The 21153-nt window shown below is 37.1% G+C and overlaps 2 protein-coding genes and 1 pseudogene across 3 annotated transcripts in view; 1 reads left to right on the forward strand and 2 right to left on the reverse strand.

The window, feature by feature from the left end:
• Positions 1-668: 668 nt before the first annotated feature.
• LOC149498729 (uncharacterized) lies at positions 669-3011 on the forward strand. 2 transcript variants are annotated; one of them, XM_089723988.1, is made up of 4 exons: positions 669-890; positions 1023-1096; positions 1811-1913; positions 2226-3011. In XM_089723988.1, exons 1-4 carry the CDS (start codon positions 777-779, stop codon positions 2895-2897), a joined length of 963 nt encoding a protein of 320 aa, XP_089580114.1. In that variant the 5' UTR covers positions 669-776; the 3' UTR covers positions 2898-3011. The 2 variants fall into 2 exon arrangements, with proteins under 2 accessions (XP_089580114.1, XP_089580110.1); XM_089723984.1 differs by having other exon boundaries at positions 671-890; positions 1772-1913.
• Positions 3012-3259: 248 nt separating this feature from the next.
• LOC149498730 (putative glutathione S-transferase) lies at positions 3260-4665 on the reverse strand (annotated as a pseudogene).
• Positions 4666-4750: 85 nt separating this feature from the next.
• The window catches only part of LOC149498731 (vesicle transport protein GOT1-like), a 99429-nt gene continuing 83026 nt past the window's right edge, over positions 4751-21153 (reverse strand). The window contains exon 5 of the mRNA XM_089723995.1: positions 4751-4886. Within this exon, the coding sequence (XP_089580121.1) occupies positions 4848-4886 (39 nt within the window). The 3' untranslated portion in view covers positions 4751-4847. The remainder of the gene's footprint in view (positions 4887-21153) is intronic.

Consider the following 21153-nt stretch of genomic DNA (forward strand, 5'->3'; position numbering starts at 1 on the left):
AATTCCAAAATATCATTTCCTTACAACTTTTAAACCATAAGTTGATTCCACATATGGTTGTAACAATCTTGATTGGTGTTAAAAATTTTGGGACGTCCAATTTTATTTTAGTTTGAGTTTCACATATATTAAGAAAATATAGTTATTATAATTTTTCTTTATTTTTTAATAAAAATCCATATTATTAAAATTAAAATTTAACATTAACAATCTAATTAAATTCTAATTAATAAGCCTTCGCATGAATCTAATGTAGAATCAACAATGTTCTCTTAATTAATTGACTCATACTAAATCTTTGTTGGAACAAATTAAAATTAAAATTTTAATGCAAGAAATCAAAAAATTAAGTTATGGAATTGGTTAATATTAATATCAAACGTAACAGTTTTATTCATAGAAATGCACATTAAATAAAAATAAAAAAAATTATCTTATTCTAAAAACAATAAAAAGAAGAAAATAGTACTATAATTTAAACAAATGAAAAGAAGTAAGCAAGGATTTTAGAACGGAGAAATATTATTTATTATATTATAAAATTTGTCTGATCTCTCAAAATTTGATATTTTTAAGGTTCATTTAGAAATAAAAAAATAAGACAAAATTTTAAATTAAAATAAAAAATGACCCGAGACAGAAGAAAGTAGATATGGTGTGGCCTGGTACGAGAAAAAAAATTTGGTTAAAGGCGGGGATTGGCTTTTCTTTTTTTGTTTTTTTTTTTGTGCTTAAGAGAGAAAACCACCTTTCCCTCCTCTTTCTCTGTAAAGATAATGAAAATGGAGAAGCTAGCTAGCATATGTAGAAACCCAGAAGCCTCGTCGTTTCGCGGTTCTCAATCTGATCAGAATCCCGTTATTCCTGCCTCTTCTTTGTCCCTCAAATCTGTAAAAATCTGAACTTTCTCTTTTCGTTTCCCCTTTTTTTTTGTACTTCACTTCCTTTTATCTGTTATGCTATTATTGAAGTAGTAGCCGATGTTAATTGTTCGTGATGGTTGTTGATTTTGTTTTATCCAGGTGTTACTGAACGATTGGTGGCTGGTTAAGTCCGGGAACAAAGGGATTGCTGTTGCTGGGTTTGCTTTAAGCGAGTATGATTTGTTTATTTATTTATTGCTTGATTGTTTTACTTAAGTTGTTTTCTGGTCGAGAATTGATGGGCAAAAATTTCTGATGTAATCTAGGAAGTTTCCAAATCGAAAATGAAGAATTGGGTTTAATTTGAAGTAAGCTTTGTGGAAGTTGGCCGGAAGTGTCTTCCTTTTTTGTTTCTTAAGTAAAATTTAATTGAAACTTTTAATATTCTTGCCATTTAATACTGTAAGCTGTAACCCAATAAGGATTTTAAGCAAGCTGAGGCCTTCTGCTACAATTTCAAGTTTTCCCCCTCAATCTGTGTTGAATTTGCATTTCCAATAGTCTTTTTTTTTTTTTCATGATTTCTTTTTATGATGGTTTACTAATTACAGAGAGTATATGCAAAAAGGGAAAAAGAAAAGAAAGAAAGAAACGGAAACATCCATGTTAGACTACTTAGAAGATATAGAAATAATGGTTGGTCACTTTCTTGGTGCCTAAATGTTTGCATTCTAGTTTTTGCAATCTACCTTGGGACCTTTTGATCCTTGTGAACGTTATCTGAACCTTGGGTTCTTATTTTGGTATGGGCTCTCTTAATTTTCGCTTCTTTAATCTGATTGCAAATAATTCTTCAAGATTGTAAAGAATTTTTGGGGTTTGTGCTTTTACTTGTATTTGTATCAAAGCTTAGGAGAAAGACTCTTTTACTCTGCACCAATATCCAGGAGAATCAATGCCACCACTCTTGAAACCAGGGATGGAATCACAATTGCAATAAACGGCTTCATAAATAGGTCCCGAACGCTTCAAAGTGGCTTTTCAGTTCTGGTATTGTGCCTTTTTTCTCCTGAGAAAATATCTTTTCCTTCTTCACCTTGTTCTCTGTGGTCTTAAGAGTAATGTATAAAAATATTTAATTCAAATAATGGTTCTAGTAAAATTTCACCTGTTTTCATTGAGTATAAATCTATTGCTTCAGAAAGTTCTTCTAGTATTTGTTTACGAAACAAAATTAGATTAGAACCAAATAAATGCCTAATAAGGTTGTCCTGAACTTACAGGTGCAAAATTAGATATGCTATTTCTATGCCTGTTTAACCTTTTTAGATCAAGCCCCAATTGAATTGTTGATCTCTACAGGTTTGCAATCATTTCCAGATTGGGTTTCCATTTGACTGGGAAGGGTGCCTTGCTCAATTTTATGTGGAAGAATCTGCTAAAAGAGATTCTACAAGTAGAAAAAATGTGCCTAGATTAAATGCAAATACTTACCTGTCAACTTTGGATGAGCTCCCAGCAACAAGCATACGTGATCTTGTTATGCGCCTTGCTGAGGATTCTGAAAATCTTAGTTGTGATGATATACTGGGAAAGTTGTCAGACACATTCCAACATACTCCAATGTACCATTCAAACTTGGAAAGTGAAGGTCCACGAGTGACTGCAAATTCTGAAGTGGATCAAACTGTGAAAAATCATAAGAAGGCAAAGACTCACCAGATGCACAAAGAACTTACCCAAAGTACAGGTGTTGTAACAAGAAGTAGGTACAGATCAAAGAATATGAGTAGCAAGCAGGAAGAGAATCTCCAATCCAAATCTCCAGTCCAGTGCAGAAATTTCAGAAACAAGCCCGAAAAATGTCTTTCATCGAACTTTTCCCTTGAAGGTGAAGTTACTGATCAGATTTTAACCCCAGCAGCTAATAAAAAGTTGTCTGAAGGAGCTTCAATCAACTTGAAAGCAAGTTCTGGCGCAGTCAGAAGGTCTGGTAGGCCAAATATCCGTAAGAACTATACTGGTATGAATTAATTTTTCAGGTAAAATCTTAAATGTGAGTTTCAAAATTAAGAATGGTAACCAAAATGCTTCACTTCTATTACATTGAGTTTACAGTGAAAAATAAACTTTCCTTTTTCCCCTTTATCTCCTAGTTCTTAGTTTTTTCATTTGTAGCGTTTTACAGACTTATATGCCTACTTGGCCATGGATTACTGTGCATTTGGTTATGTTGCTTTTGCTTCTACAATTAGTTTTTGACCAGAAACAACCAGAGAAGATACATAAGAGAGGATTTGCAAGATCACCCACAAGTTACATCATAATTTGGTATCGTTATTATATATAAAACATCAACTAAATCCAAAAACAGAAGTGATAGGAGTAGCAATCTCTTATTCTACCCCAGCCGTTTTCCTTAGTTACAAGACATATTCATAAACTTTGAGTGGGTCAGTGAGGGATTTTGAAACGCTATCTCTCTCTTTGCATCTTTGAACCCATTTCATAAGCTTTGGGACTTGAACTTCTATGTTGAATTCTCCACAGGTTGCATAGGAAAAAAACCAGGAGGAATGGGAAATTAGTGCTATATCCATAATCCAAAGCTTTCACCTCCAAAGTAAAGCTTTTCCCCAAGCTCTCCTTCCAGAATTTTCAAGCAGTCTATCCTCTGCTTCTTAGCTGCCTCTTTGACTTCTCCTTTGGTCATTAGTATCCTCTTGCCACTATCATATACCTGCATCATATTTTCACATGCATAACTTTGAGAACTTTTATTATCATACTACTGTGAGTTTTTTTTTAAAGAAAATACATACGAGACAGTGACATGATACACTCTTTATTAATAAATTTAAGCTCTTAATATACCTTTTTGTCTAGAAAATAAGCCCAAACCCTTTCTTGCGATCAAAGGTAAGGATCGGATGGCAACAAAGGAGGGTTGTGTTGATTCCATGTGTCATGAATGTATTGGAGGATGATGAGAGATTCACAAATAGGTTTCCATTGTGAATAAGGACAGGGACCATTTTATGAATAGGGTTCATTTGGAGAATCAAAGGGCTCCTATTCAACATGTTTTCTTGCTTGTATTCATATTTGATCCCTTTCTCAGCCAAAGCTATTCTCACTCTCATTCCAAAAGAACTGGCAAATAAATCCAAAAGGATCACTTCTTCAGCCATTTATTATTACTATTTCGAGAATGCCCATTAACAAGCTCGAAGGTCTCTTTTTATAGCTGAGTATGGTCAATTGGTCACTCCTTTTATTCATTTATAATTGTACACTCGTAGAATAAAATACTAACCTGAAGCCGTTAGTCTTTTTCTTCATCTCCAAGTTCTCCTTTTTAAAATTATTTTTCTCATACATCAAATGTCGTCTTTTCAATTATAGGCAGAATATTAATTGTTAAAGAATGATGTATTGTGATGAAAATATTTTTATTGTCGTTATTTAATAGGTTAAATAGAAAAATCAGTTATTCTACTTGAAAATAATAAAAAGTGATTTTCACTTAATATTTAATCAATTTTATTTTTTAATTCAAGTTTTCAATAAAATACCAAAAAAAAAAATTTTAAAGTTTCCCAACAACTTGCAATTTCCGATCAAAAAGACTTGTTGGGTTAGTTCTCGCATCATTACTAATAAGAAATACTCTGAGAGTAGAATCATAACTTACCAATAGTCCATTTATTATTATTATTATTATTAGGTTTATGTTCGATTTGGGAAATCTAATTAAATACCATAAAAAAAATCTAATTATTATTATTAGGTTTATGTTCGATTTGGGAAATCTAAGCTTATCATCAAATGAAAATGCACTCTCTACAGTCATGCAAACGGAATTGCACACCTACCCATCTCTAAACCAAAAAAATTTTAGATGTGGAGCCAGATAGTATTCTTTTACAGGACTTACATGTGGACCTATTCAAAAGATTAGTTTCACTTCTTTTTGATTCTGCACTACACAGGAACTCTTCTGCCTCGGTAGCGATCCATGAACTTGATGATGAGGTTATAATGCTGAACATTCTTGCTACAATATCTGGCAGGTATTTTGGACAATCTGAAAGCTGAAGCTAGTTTACTTAATGTGCTTGGCTTAGTTCCACTTTATGGAAGACTCTGTCTGTAACACAATCTCACAATCCCCCGGACCATTTTTTGTTGGTTTGGCCCAAATTTTACTGGCATTTTTGTGTAGAACTAGAGTGGTTGGTTTTGACCTTAAAAACAAATGATGTTTTTTCACAATTACTGGTAATGAGTGAAAAGTTTCAGGAATTCATGATTTTTCTTTGTTATCTCAGACAAAAAAAAATAGATTTTCAGGGCGTGATCTTTTCTTGTTTTATTAATTTTGTTTCAAAATATCATTTTTAATGTTTTTTTTTTGACATTTAATATTGATCATTTATTATTAAGAGAAAAAACGAGCAACACAAGTAGGAACAATATCCCAAGTTCGAAAACAAGCTCCATGAGGAACTGATTTAGCCAATACATGAGCTATATCATTTGCTTGTCTTCTAATCCAAGCCAAGGTAACATTTGGCAATTGGACTAAGAGTAGCTTACATTCAGAAATAACTACTTCAAACTCAGACCAATCTTGGACAGAATTCCTCATAGCACAGTAAACTTGCAGACAATCGGTCTCAATCTGAATCTTCAGGCTGGAGTAGCTCGATAACAACCAAGATAACACTGTTCTGAGCGCCTGTGCTTCTGCTACTGCTGGAGAAGAACAACCTTGTAATGAAGACGTTGCTGCTGATACAAACCCGCTGTTGCAATTTGAGATTACAGCACCAACGGCTCCATGGCCAACAGAGGGGAGAAGAGTGGCATCGAAATTTAGTTTAAAAGAACCGACAGGTGGTGGAAGCCATTGACTGCCTGTAGGAGCATCGGTACCTGTACTTGAACCTGGCGACTTCAGCTGGGCTTTCTTCCAAGATGCGAGCATACTTCTGGCTCGACTAACCACGTGATAAGGTCCTTCTTCCACTTAATTCCATTTCAGCTGATTACGGCTTAACCAAACACTCCATAGTCCCATAACAAAGCTTTCAAAAAATTCGTTCTCCCACGCCTTGTGTAAATGTTCCAATAGTTGTAAGAAAGTTGGAAAAGTCCCAGTAGTAAGCTGAATACCAAAAAATTGCCAACAAATGCTCACTCGTGGACACTCAACAAGAGTATGAACTAACGTTTCAGTATTACCATAGTAATCGCATCCTGTATTAAGCTCCAGTCCCCTTCTTGCCAAAGTTGCTTTAACTGGCAGAATGTCTCGACAACACCTCCAGAGAAAATGCTTCACTTTCGGCGGAATTTTCAGTGACCAAAGAATTTTCTAAAAACTCGACCGCCAAACATCTTCAGGATCCACATATTGAGATGCTACTAATCTGTATCCAGATTTTACAGAGTATATCCCAGAGTCTGTCCAATGCCATATAAGGATGTCGTCCTGAACATTTGTAGCTAAAGGAATAGAAGTAATAATTTCAACAATTGAAGGATTGAAAAAACCTTGTATCAGTGGCAAATTCCAAGCTCGTGCCCCATGTGCCAAAATAAGATCAGAAACCCGTATATGCTCAAAACCAGGAAGAATAGGCAAGTGAACCCGAAACTGATTATCCCGCAATAGCCACGGTTCGGTCCAAACATTGACTGACTGACCATCTCCGATTCTCCACCGAAACCTTGAACATATAGCATCCTTGGCTGCACAAATCCCTCTCCATACAAAGCTTGGATTACGGCCAACACCTGCACCAAGAAAATTCCCACTAGGAAAATATTTAGATTTGAAAGAGCTATAAAAGAGAGAGTGTGTATTATGTAAAAGCCTCCAGCAGTGCTTTCCTAACAAGGCCAGATTGAAACTTCGCAAATGTCTAAAACCCAAACCTCCTTCTTCCTTCGCTACACACATCCTTTCCCAACTCAACCATCTCATCTTGCCTCCCCACCAATAGGAATTCATGAGCCGCTGAAGCTCCGTTAAAATAGATACCGGTATAAGGAAAGAACTCATACAAAATGAGGGGATAGCTTTTGCTACAGCCTTTATTAGAACCTCTTTACCCCCTTTGGAGAGGAGTTTCTGATTCCAACCACTGACCAACTTCCTCACTCGATCCTTCAAGAAAGAAAAAATACGTCTCCTTTCCCTACCAATTAACGATGGCAGACCGAGATACCTTCCATGGTTCAAAGGAGCAATTACACCAAAAACCCCTTGAAAGCAGTCTTATCCAGCTCAGAACTGTTAGAGCTGAAAAAAATACCAGATTTTTGCCAATTAACCGCTTGACCTGAAGCTGCTTCATAAGAAACTAGAATATTTTTAACCTCCAGAGCTTGAGTTCGTGATGCCTCGAAAAAGAACAAACTATCATCCGCAAATAACAAATGAGATAACCGAGGAGCAGCTCTCAAGACTCTACAGCCTTTAAGGCGACCTTCATGTTCAGACTGACTAAACAGCTTTGACAGTCCTTCAGCATAGAGAACAAATAAATAGGGCGATAGTGGACAACCTTGTCTCAACCCTCGTTCTGGAATAATTGGGCCAACCTCATCCCCATTCACTCCCACCCAGTATTTAACAGAGGAAACACACAGCATGATTAAGTCAACCCAACGCTGGCTAAAACCCAAGCCCTGCATAACAGCCCGTAGGTAGCACCAATTAACTCTGTCATAGGCTTTTGAGATATCAACTTTCAGTGCGGAGGCTCCTTGTCGACCTTTCATTCTTGTTTGCATAGAGTGGATTAACTCGAAAGCGACTAACACTTTATCTGAGAGCAACCGACCCGGGACAAAAGCCAACTGAGATAATGAAATAAGATTAGGCAGAATGGTCTTCAGCCTGTTCGCCAGAACCTTAGCAAACACTTTGTAAACTACATTACATAGTGAAATAGGTCGAAAATCCTTCACTGCCTCTGGGTCCTCTACTTTCGGAATCAACACAATTAAGGTATCATTCAGATTATGCGGAAAAATGCCTGTATTGAACCAGTCTCGGCAACTTTTGACAACATCATGGCCCACAACATCCCAAAACCTGTGGTAGAATCTAGGATTTAGACCATCCATCCCTGGGCTTTTATCTGCATGCATCTGTTTCACAGCCAATTTTACCTCATCCACCGAAATATCTCCAAGTAAACGAGAATTGTCATTATCCGAAACCAAAGGAGAGAATAAACCCACAACAGGACTTAAGTTAACATCCCCTTCCTCAAATAGATTAACAAAATAAGCACTCACCATACCTTTCAGCAAATTGTTGTCGCTTATCCACTCGCCATTAGCATCCTTCAACCGAAAAATCTGCTTCGACTTTTTTCGTTGCTTAGCAATTGCATGGAAGTACCTAGAGTTCATATCCCCCGATGCCAACCAATGGGATTTCGCTCTTTGAGACCAGAAAACCTCTTCACGGTGCAAAACATCATCAAGCTTACGCTGCACATCTTCAAACTGTTCAATATTACCTCTGATTCGAAAATTTTCAAGCTGCACTGTCAACTTCTTTGCATCCTGCCTAAACCGAAGCTTTAATCTCCTATCCCAGCTCTGTAAGCGTTCTCCACAAACTTTTATCTTCCCGTTACATCAACACCCTCATGACTAGTCCAACTCTCTCTAACCACAGTGTCTACATCAGATTCCTCTAGCCAAATGTTCTCAAACCGAAAACGTTGATGTCTCCGATTTTCAATTCTGGGAGAAATGAGAATAAAAAGAGAGTGATCAGACTTACTTGAGACTAAGTTCTGGACTTGATAATTAGGAAAATGATGCTGCCAAGTGATGTTTCCCAAAGCTCTGTCTAATCGTTCCTCTACCCGGTGTTGACCTCTACCATGAGCCCAGGTAAAAGGGTACCCAGACATTCCTAGATCAACTAGACCACAGTCAGCCACAGCATCCGAGAAACCCTGTAATAAGCATGGAGGGTGAGGATGACGCATTAGGTCATTAAAATTGACAACGGTTTTCGCAAGTGTACGAAATCGCAACAAGTAATATAGAGTAAGAGAGTATCGTATCCACAGGGATTGTTTATCAATTACCAAAATTATGTCAACCTATTATTATTTAGACGACGATAAGAGAGATTCGCTGTAAGGTAAATAAAATTTAAAGTAAAAATAGAAAAGATCAAACACAAAATTCAAGCGAAAAGAAATCAGAGGATTAAGCTACTAGGGAATTTGATTTCACTTAATTCTATCCAGCTTATTCTATTAGTTCATTAATCAACTTTAATTGTTCAAGTAGGAGAAACAACCCTAAAGTTACTAACAAGCTCTCCCGATTTATTGTTAGCGATTCTAATTCAGTTTAATTACCTATCTTTAATAGTGAAATTAAACATGAATCAGATTATTAGGTTTTATGGTTGTTCTGCGAGTTCACAACTTAATAATTTATTAACTTATGAAAACCTCCCTTGAGTCAAACCATATAGCTTCCGCATCAAGTTATTATTCTCAAGTAAATTATTATCTTTTTCATATCAGTAACCCTTCTTCCGAATGTAATTATTGAAATAATTCAATCCAGGGGAAATTTTCTGCCTGGAAGCATTAAGCACAATAATAATTTATAACGAGAACAAAGAAAAACAAATCTAATATTATAAACTGGAATCGAATTAAATTACATCAAATCCCTAGTATAAGAGTTTAGCTGGACATAGTAATTAAATTAAACTCAATCATGCTTGGAACATTCATCATATTTAAAGACAATAATAAAAGAAAGAAAGAAACAAGATGAAGAGTTTAGAATAAAAACTGTATCACAACTAGGTTGATGGCTTCCTTGAATCTTGGCACAATTATTTGATGCTTGAAATCTTTGAGAGAGAGGAAGAATTATGTAAAGAAATTGCCTAAAAAAACGAGATCCTTTGCTATGAGAAGTTCCTCTCTTTATATAGAGTTCCTGAAGGCAAGTCTGACTCCTTTTAGGAAATAGAATCCTTACTTAGTGCAAAATCCTTTATAGGAGATCATGACTGTTTAGGTTTTTGATTTCTTCTTGATTAGGACTCCTTTTTCTCCTAGAATAGGTCCAGGTCTTGTTTAGTGTGTTTAGGAAACTCCCTGAAGTCGGCCCATGTGAGAAAAAGCTTGATTTGCGTATTAAATTCACGCTGGTTCCGCCTGCGCAGCACGGGCGTGCTTCATGGCACGGGCGGGGTGTGCTTTAGTCAGGAAGTCTGGCCAGTGATACACGGGGCGTGCTAGGTAGCACGGGCTAGTGAAGCACTGAGGCACGGGCGTGCCACAAAGCACAGGCAGGGCGTGCTTTTCTCTGGAAGTCTGCCTAGAGTTGCCTTGGGCGTGCTATGCTTGACACGCCCTGGTACCCTTGTAGCACGGCCGTGCCTTTTGACACACCCAGACCGTGCTCTCTTCTGTCTGTCCGTTGGATTCCTTGGCTTCTAGCACGGTTGTGCCTTTTAGCACGGCCCGGGCGTGCTACAAGTTAAGTGCCTTGTGTTATAAAGTTCTTTTCTGTGCCAAATTCCTGAAATTTTCTCTTAGATCAAGCGGATTAAAGATTAAGGAAGCTTTTGAACACAATTATACTAAAAGTGATTTAAAGTAATAAAAACTTACTCAAAATCTAATAAAAACTATATTAAAAACACTATAAAATTAACACCTATCAAAATTCCCCAAACTTAAACCATTGCTTGTCCTCAAGCAACCAAACTAAAATAAAATAATTTGACGACACTAGCTTACCATGGTTGGAGATGATCTTCAATAAACTTTTCAAGATATCATGATTAGTAAATAAGTGGATAAACTCAATTGTTCTCCATACTATTCACATTTAAGCTTGACTTTTATTTCTTGAAGGAAACACGTTCATTGAGTAAAATACAAGTTTAGAGAGATTGTCAACACTAATACTTATTCAAATTATGATAAACAGGACATGAATCATCTAAAGCATTTAAAAATAAGACAATTGATAAAAGTGGCATTCCCATATGCAGAATTAGTCATCCTTTCTCCACGATTTAAATGCATACGATTAAAAGATCAGAAGGTCTTTATTTTGGGTTGTAATGGGGCTTTCTTGGTGTAAATTTTGCTTAATCAAAGAAAGGGATAAAATGTAGACAAAGAGTACAAAAGAATGTATAACATTCAAGATTCTATTTTAATTAAACTTTTTCTAGTTCTAGGGAGTGTCTTGTTTTGAAACTTTCTTACTAGCTAGAGGCATCTTGGACAAGGTTTTAAGGCTTTTGTTTTGAAACTTTTCTTCCTTGCCTTTTTCTATTTTTCTTGAATTCTTTTGATTGCTTTTCATGTGCTTCTTTCTTGATTCTTTCTTCTTTTCTTTATTTGCTAGTATTAATGGATGAATTCTCCCTCTTTTGTTGCTACATTCTAATTAAAAATCGAATCTTTCAATCATACAATCCTTTGTACTTAGGGTAGGAAATTTGAATTTGGCTTTAATGGTTTGGTTTATTGAGGGTGAAGAAGAAAATTTTACGGTTTTAAGGCTTCAAAGTTGGTTTCAAGAGTCATATTTTTTAATTTAGGTGGTCTAGGCTAAATATAGGTTTCAACAAAAATTGCCTAAATCATCTCTTTCAAAATGTAAACATTTAAATTTTTCGCCTCGAAGGGAGTTCTAATTTTTGTTCTAGGAATGCCGAGGTTTAAAATATTTTAGAGTAAAACACACCTATACATCATAACTCTCATAAAAATCAGTGTTTAAAAGTCTAGAAACAAATAATTTAGATCAATAAACATGTTTAAATCAAAATTTCAAATTCAAAACTTAAATATGCTAGAATTGAGAATCAATTATGTTTAACACTTATTACTAGACATGAGCACCTTCAAGCTTGCTTGTAATCATTCCAACCATGTTAAACAAAAACAAAAATATTTAGCTAAAAATTCCCTTCCCCCAATTCAATCAATCACATTGTCCCCAATGTGTATAAATTCTCCAAACTTATTGCATTGCTTAGAAAGAAAGCAGTAAGAGAGAAGAAAAAAAACTTACCAACATTGTATTGAGCAATACAATAGAAAGGTTGTGGAATGTGTCTTAGCTAAAGGAGCAACTAAACATTAAGAACAAAAACTACTAAGAAGTTATAAAAATCCACATAACAAACAAGTTAAAAATGAAAACAACCACGACAATGTATTAGAACAAAAGAAACATAAACAAAAACAAAAGATAAAAGAGAAATCCATCAATTTTCTGGTGGTGGGGGTGGCTGCAGAAGCTGGAGGATGGTTTGGAGTTGTCCTTGCATGGTGTCCATCCTAGAATCAAGACTGCCATTCATGATCTCAATGGACTGGAAACGGTCTGCGATCATTGTTTCCATCCCGTTAAGGCGCGTGTCAAAGAGGTCCATTCGTGACATCATCCTGGCAAGGACTTCATCATTTGACATGTTGGATGTGCCTTGGAACGATGGACCAGCACCAGATGTACCTGTACCAAAAGAAGAGGTAAAAGGTGGAGGGATATCCTCCTCCATGTCAGCACCGCCTGCGGCCTCCGCTCCTTCATTATCAGAGTCATCCTCTGGAGCACCTACTACCCGATATGCATCTCCTACTTTTTCAATCAACTTCATATGTATCATAACATCTACATCTAATCTGGTGCCACGCCCCCCTCCTACACTATCATAAATTGGCCTAGCCGGGTTCCAAACCTGTAGATATCTAGCAATTCGGGTCACGAAACACCCCATCATTATAGCTCCTTTGTCGGCTCTAGCCACCCTCGCAAATCTTTGGCAGAGCCAATACCCAACATTCAATAGAACCCCATTTTCAATCGCCCACAGAAAATATAGTTCATTCAAACTTAACACTCCGTCGCTCTCACTCCTTCCGAATATAGTGTTGGACAAGAATTTATGAATGTATCGCAGGGCAGGATTTTTCAGTTTAGAGGCTTTCGAATATCTAGGATTATAACTTATTTCAGCAGTGAAATCGTTCCACACACTTCTTGCATTAAAATCACTAGGTATTTGTATCTGAGCATTTTCTGTTGGGAATCCAAAAATGTGACTAACCTCATTCACAGATAGTTCATATGTATCATAACTTCTAAATTAATCTGAGAATGCCATAAAACTGCTAAACCACCACTACGTCCCACCGCATTCACAGCAAAACAACAATCGAAATGAAATCTACAGCGGAGCTGCTCAATTTTATTCAAAGCAACTAGAGTTTCAGACAGAAAAATAACAGTTGGCTTATTGCATCGAATAAGTTCATAAAGCGCATTTACTGCTCGAGGGTTGCCAAGTCCTCGACAGTTCCAACAAAGAATATCCATGGGGCAATGATAGCATCTGGTTACCAAATGATAGCCAAAGTAGACTTCATAGCATCCAAGTTCGAATGCACGTAAAAACTGATCATAATATCAATAGAAAAAAGCCGCTCATGCAAAAATGCAAGACAACTCACATGCGACAAAACGCAAGACTAACAATTTTATTGATCTTTGATTACGAGAAGATCAAAAAAGAACCTGAATGAGAGAGTAACCAACTGTGTTCATAATGCAAGCCTCCCACAAGCCACAAGAGAATTCAAACGAAGAACTTATTTCAAGCCAAAGAATCCTCCAAAACTGCCTTCACCAAGGGTCCAACAAGCCCCAATCTGCAGAATTTCAGCAATACCCACAAACAGCAATTCTATCTTCGTCCCGGTGTTCAGTTCGATTTTTTTTTTTACACATTGACGATGGAGGTGGAGGTTTGTTAAGCGGAAAGAGCTTTGCTGGCCGGAAGTGGAGACATCGACAGATTGGAAAGTGCTATCGATGAGCTCGTTAGAGGTTGAGAGTTTGCAGATCAAACGGAAACTTGCTCTGAAAGATCAGTCCATCAGTGGAGACGCAGGATCGGTTCCTGGAAGCTCTCCAATCTGATTATAGCAGCTGGGTTCACAACTATGATGGCATCAAAGATCTGAACATGAGATGCTCGTTCAAAGTGGTTGAGCTCGCCGGAGATCCAGAGAACGCAGCTGTCGAAAGAGACAGTGGTGTCGAAGGAAAACTAGCGTTGATTCGCCTGAGAGAGCGCTCGACCGGTACTGAGGAGGCTAACAATCTATGTCAATCGTTGGAGGAAGCCATTGATTTCCGTCGGAGAAGATAGAAACAAAAGTTGCAGTTTGGTATTTCATTTGATTTTGTACAAAAAAGAGCTGATGGTGAAAGTGGAGGAGAGAATTGGGCTCAGCGACGCATCTGGAGTTGTTATCCACCCGTTTTCGTCGCTGTGACTCGCCGGAGAAGGTGAACTTGGACTTCAAGACACCTAAGCTTTACTTGCACACGAAGGTTGCATAGACAGACAGCCCATTAATTATTAATGTTATACTCATCAAGAATCAAGAAACACTCTTCAGTACTGTCACTCTGCAAAGCTTTCAGTGCATTTCCAAGCTGGTTTTTGCTTTTCTTGAAGATCTAATAACGCATAATTTTTAATGTTAATTAGACAACAGTTAATATATATATATATTGCAAAATTTCCCACTTACTTTTGATTGACTTATTACTATTTAAATTAATATTTAAATATGGAAGTGACTGTCAATTTGTTCAGCAATAATTTCTTGGTCTTTTTAAATGATTTTATTAAAATATTTTTACACAAAATAGAAAAAGAAAGAAGAAAATATTTGTTAGGTCCCGGCAATAAGATTACGAGAAAAATAACACAGCGGAAAATTAAAAATATGACACAGATATTTACGTGGTTCACCCTTTAACTGTTAGGGCTACGTCCACGGGACAAAAACCGAATAATTCTTCCACTATTAAAAATAGTAGGCTTACAAAGAGAGTAATACAAAATAGTGGCACTCACACAGTGTTTCCCAAATTATCCTCACTATTCTCTCGACCCGAGTTTTAGAACCCAATTCTAAAACTCAAATTCTCTCAAAAAAAACTCTCTTCGCTCTTTTGGTCTGTGTGTTGTGAAGTGTTGTGCCATCTCCTATTTATAGGAGGGATGGACGCGGGATTAGGAGAGGTGGACGCGTTAATTACGCGTCCACCGAAAAACGGATCACCTACCAAGAAGAAAATTCTTATTTCCTTATTTCCATTTTCAACTACGTGTGGGTCCTACCACGTTTTCCTTTTATTTATTTTTTTTTTTTAATTGTTTCAAATGTGGGTCCCATTGAGTGGGCACCGCACAACAAATCTCCCCCTGCACACTCAAGTAGGGACGTTAGCCATACCGGCTAGCTTTCTGCAAGTGACAAGCTTCTCAGTAGGCAGAGCCTTAGTCATCATATCAGCTCCATTATCATCAGTGTGAATCTTTTCAATCTGAAATAACTTCATCTCCAGCGCATCGCGTATCCAATGATACCTCACATCAATGTGCTTTGACCTTGAATGAAAGGTCGAATTCTTGCTGAGATGTATCGCGCTTTGACTATCACATAGCAGAATGTACTTCTCTTGTTCTACACCCAATTCTTGTAGGAATTTCTTCATCCATAACAGTTCTTTGCTAGCTTCTGTAATGGCGATATATTCCGCCTCAGTGGATGAGAGTGCAACGCATTTTTGCAATTTTGATTGCCAAGAAACTGCTGCTCCTGCAAAAGTCATCAGATATCCAGAAGTTGATTTGCGCGAATCAACATCACCACCCATATCTGCATCTGTGTAACCATCTAACACAGGTCTATTATCACCAAAACATAAGCACATTTTGGAAGTGCCCTTAAGATACCTGAGAATCCACTTCACTGCATTCCAGTGTTCTTTACCTGGATTTGAAAGAAATCGGCTAACAACACCAACAGCATGAGCAATATCTGGTCTTGTGCATACCATGGCGTACATCAAGCTGCCAACGGCGGATGCATAAGGAATTTTCTTCAGTTCTTCTTTTTCTTTCTCACTTGAAGGACATTGACTAAGACTTAATTTGAAATGACCTGCAAGCGGAGTAGAAACTGGTTTTGCATTGCTCATATTGAATCTGCTGAGAACTTTCTCGATGTACTTCTCTTGAGACAGCCACAACTTTCTCTTTTTCCTGTCTCTGGAGATCTTCATTCCGAGTATCTGTTTTGCCGATCCCAAATCCTTCATGGCAAAGGATTTTCCAAGCTCCCTTTTTAAGCTCTCAATTTTCTTAGCATCTTGGCCCACAATAAGCATATCATCCACATATAACAAGAGAATAATAAAGTCGCCTTCCACGAACTTTTTCACAAACACACAATGATCAGAAGTAGTTTTCTCATACCCGTGATTTATCATGAAAGAGTCAAACTTTTTGTACCATTGTCTTGGAGCTTGTTTGAGGCCATACAAGCTTTTCTGCAATTTACACACCAAGTGTTCTTTGCCTTTGACTCTGAACCCTTCTGGTTGCTCCATATAAATTTCCTCCTCTAAGTCACCATGGAGGAAAGCGGTCTTTACATCAAGTTGCTCGATCTCCAAATTCAGGCTAGCTGCTAAACCGAGCACAACTCTGATAGAAGACATCTTGACTACGGGTGAGAAAATTTCTTCAAAGTCAACTCCTTTCTTCTGACCGAATCCCTTCACAACCAATCTCGCCTTGTACCTTGGCTGTGAGTTGTTCTGTTCAGTCTTCAACCTGAATACCCATTTGTTCTTCAGTGCTTTCTTACCTTGAGGCAGTTTCACCAACTCATAAGTATGATTCTCATGCAAGGACTCTATCTCATCTTGCATGGCTTTCAACCACTCATTCTTTTTACAATCTTCCATTGCCTCCTGGTAGTTCTCTGGTTCTCCCCCTTGAGTCAACAAGTCATATTCATTAGGAGAATATCTTTGGGAAGGTATCCTGCCTCTCGCAGATCTTCTCAATTGAGGCAGTTCTTCTATTGGAGCTGGTTCAGCATCATTCTGAACAGGTTCATCATCATCTTCTTCATCATTTTGTGGTTCTACACCAGGTTCTGCATCAAGACTAACAGGAAACTCATTGATAGACTTTGGCTTTTCATTTTTCTCAAAGTCTTCAATGGTTTGGTCTTCCAAGAATACGACATCTCTGCTTCTGATGAGCTTCTTTTCAACTGGATCCCATAATCTGTACCCAAAATCATCATTTCCATAACCCAAGAAGATACACTGTTTTGACTTCGAATCAAGCTTGGATCTTTCATCTTTTGGAATATGAACAAAAGCCCTGCAGCCAAATATTCTAAGATGATCGTAAGAAATATTTTTCCTTGACCACACCTTTTCTGGAACATCTCCTTTGAGGGAGGTTGAAGGTGAAAGGTTGATCAAGTAAACTGCAGTATTCATTGCTTCAGCCCAAAAGGTTTTAGGAAGTTTAGCATGAGAGAGCATGCATCGAACCCTTTCAACAATGGTCCTGTTCATTCTCTCTGCAACTCCATTCTGCTGTGGAGTTTTGGGAACTGTCTTCTGAAGTCTGATGCCATGTTCCGAGCAATACTTCTCAAATGGACCTCTGTACCCACCACCATTATCAGCTCTAACACATTTTAGCTTTCTTCCAGTTTGTCTTTCAACATTGACATGAAAGACTTTAAACATATCCAGCACCTGGTCTTTTGACTTTATTGGGAAAGCCCACACCTTTCTAGAATGGTCATCAATAAAGCTAACATAATATGAGCAGCCACTCAAGGATTTGTCACCCATTGAGCAAACATCAGTGTGTACCAATTCTAGAATACCAGGTTTTCTAGATGGAGAAGGAGATCTTTGAAAGGAAACTCTATGTTGTTTACCAGACAAACAATCAGTGCATATTTTCAGAGGCAAACCTTTCAAAGATAACATTTTCTTCTTGGTGAGAGTCTCCATTCCTTTCTCACTCAAATGCCCAAGTCGTTTGTGCCATAACTCAGCAGATGAATCTTCAACTGCATTCACTACTCCTGTGCAAACTTTAGCCTGAGTGTAGTAGAGGGTGTTGAACTTCCTTCCTCGACCGAACACCAAGTTGCCTTTGGAAAGCTTCCACGTTCTGTTGACAAACAGATTTGTATAGCCCAATTCATCTAGACAGTGAACTGAGATCAGATTGAAGTTTGCTGTAGGAGTGTATCTCACATCTTCCAACCAGAGATCATATCCAGCATTGGTTTTGATGCATACTGTTTCAATGCCGCAATTTTCCACATATGTGCCATTCAGAGTCTTGACATGGCCGTAATCTCCGAGGGTAAGTGATGAGAAATATTCCTTATTTGAAGAAATATGATAAGAACATGCAGAGTCAATAATCCATAAAGATTGTTGACTAGTGGAACACTCACTAAGACCAGCATGAGAAATCAGCGCACTACCATCACCAAGTGCGTCAGCATCAATAGCTACTGAAGCTACCTCCGTATCGTCTTTTTCTTCATCACTTTCTTTGGCTCGTTCCTTCTTCCACTTTCTACAATGCCTTTGGATGTGACCGGGCTTGCCACAATGATAGCAAGTGACACCTTTTCTTGACTTGGATCTTCTCCGTGAATTGTCACGTTTGTCTGGATTTTGGGGGTATCTTGTTCTGCTTCTCCCCCTCCTTTCTGTAACTGTAACGAGTGCATCTGAGTTGCTACTCGTAGCATTCTCCTTACGTCTGGTTTCTTCATTCAGAATGCTTTCCTTGACTGTGGTTAAGGTCAGATTCCCCTCCGACACATTACTGAGCGTAACAGTCAGTGTCTCCCAACTGTCCGGCAAGGAACTCAATAAGAATAGTGCCTGCACCTGGTCGTCAAACACTATCTTTGACGTCGTCAGTTGGTTCACTATTTCTTGAAATTTGCCCAAGTGATCTGAAGCACTTTCGCCATCTTTGTACTTTAGATTTACAAGCTTTTTAATTAAAAAGGCTTTGTTCTGGGCATTCTTCCGCTCGTACATGTCCTCCAACTTCTTCCAGATTGAATAGGCATATTTCTCATGAGCGATATGATTTATGACACTCATTTCAACAGACTGCCTAATTGTTGCGACCGCTTTTCTATTAATTGACTTCCAATCGCTTTCATTTATTGAAGCTGGCCTGACCCCCTTCAACTCAATCGTTTCAAACAGATCTTTACAGCATAGAAGATCTTCCATTAATATCTTTCATACTGCATAGTTTGATGAGTTGAGTCTAACCATTGTGCCTGTTGTTCTGTCGTCCATTTTTAACTTGTGCAGAATATTATCACCAGCAAAAACCGTATACGTGAATAGTAGTATACGTGAATAGTGACCGTATAATTGAATAGTAATAGTATACGTAAACAGTACCTGTATGCGTGAATAGTAACTGTATATGTGAATAGTACTATGCGTGAATAGTGCTGGGCTTATTTGAAACGGACTCAGCAACAGTAACGCCAATAGTACTGTTCACCATCAACTTTGAGTTACTATTTTACTATTCATCACTAAGTCGATTCTGCAACGTCTTTTCGAACGGACTGCACTAATGGACTCGGCGTAATTTTCTCGTCGTCGTGGTATATTTATTTTTAAAATATATCCACGGATCTGGTAAACCTTCGGCTCTGATACCACTTGTTAGGTCCCGGCAATAAGATTACGAGAAAAATAACACAGCGGAAAATTAAAAATATGACACAGATATTTACGTGGTTCACCCTTTAACTGTTAGGGCTACGTCCACGGGACAAAAACCGAATAATTCTTCCACTATTAAAAATAGTAGGCTTACAAAGAGAGTAATACAAAATAGTGGCACTCACACAGTGTTTCCCAAATTATCCTCACTATTCTCTCGACCCGAGTTTTAGAACCCAATTCTAAAACTCAAATTCTCTCAAAAAAAACTCTCTTCGCTCTTTTGGTCTGTGTGTTATGAAGTGTTGTGCCATCTCCTATTTATAGGAGGGATGGACGCGGGATTAGGAGAGGTGGACGCGTTAATTACGCGTCCACCGAAAAACGGATCACCTACCAAGAAGAAAATTCTTATTTCCTTATTTCCATTTTCAACTACGTGTGGGTCCTACCACGTTTTCCTTTTATTTTTTTTTTTTTTTAATTGTTTCAAATGTGGGTCCCATTGAGTGGGCACCGCACAACAATATTTTTGCCAAAGAAAAGAAACAAAATTGTTGACTAATAATCATAAAATATTTAATTAAATTAATGAGAATAACAATTAATATGTAATAACTAATAATCATAAAATATTTTACTAAATTAATGAGAATAACAATTAACTAACAAAGAATTCCTTTCAATCTCAAAGTTGTATAAAAAAAAAAAAAAAAAAATCTAAAGAGAAGCATTGAAGGGGGAAAATAAATTTATTATCATGAATTAGATTTTTTTTTTTTTTTTTTTTTGAGAAGTAGATTAATTTTTTTCATTGAATAAAATTAATTGAAAGAGAAGAAATTAGAAGAAATAGACTTAATAGGAAATCAAAAAATTAAACCAAAAATCAAAATCCAAATTGTTTTTTTTTTCTATTTTAATTAGGAATTATTAGAAATGATATTATTGGATAAAGGGTTGGTATCTTGATGCACTTCTTTATAGTGATCATGTCTAACAATTTGTGATCATGTCTTCTCCAGTGTGGCTGAACCACCAATTGTTGGTATCTTGATGCACTTCTTTATAGTGGGTGTTGAGGTATTAATTTTAACTTTTGTTAATTTTAATTCGTTATCGGTGTTAGTTGAGGTATTGTTGTTTTTATCAACAGTTTGGTAATAATATTGGTACGTTAACTTTAGTGTTCTAATTCCTTGTGTTAATTATTTTGGCTACTCTGTTGGTGAGTATTAACTTTTGAGGATTCCTTGATACACTTGCATTTCGGAACTTGATGAGGTTAGTATGGTAACTGCGTTATTTTTCAGGGAACAAAATATTTTTCTACCATCAGAATGCTCATGGGAGGTCTTAGAGTTAATAAATTTATTGTGAATTTAACATTCCTTTAGAGTTTAGAACTGCAAGAATTAAATAGCTCTAACCAACATGGTTCTTCAATTGATGATGGTAACATAAATATGAAATGTAATTGTATATTTTTGCTTCAGAGTTTGTAAGTATGCAATGTGTCTTTCAACAAATGATGATGTCATAAGACATTTCCAGGTAGAAAAATTGGATCTTTCTTGCTAAAATGAATTGTGTTGATCTAGCTAATGAAACAGTAAAAATCTTATGTCATACAATTTCCTTGCTG

The sequence above is a fragment of the Jatropha curcas genome, chromosome 1 (genome assembly GCF_041381405.1).
Source record: "Jatropha curcas cultivar XTBG-Jc1 chromosome 1, XTBG_Jcur_1.0, whole genome shotgun sequence".
NCBI lineage: Eukaryota > Viridiplantae > Streptophyta > Magnoliopsida > Malpighiales > Euphorbiaceae > Jatropha > Jatropha curcas.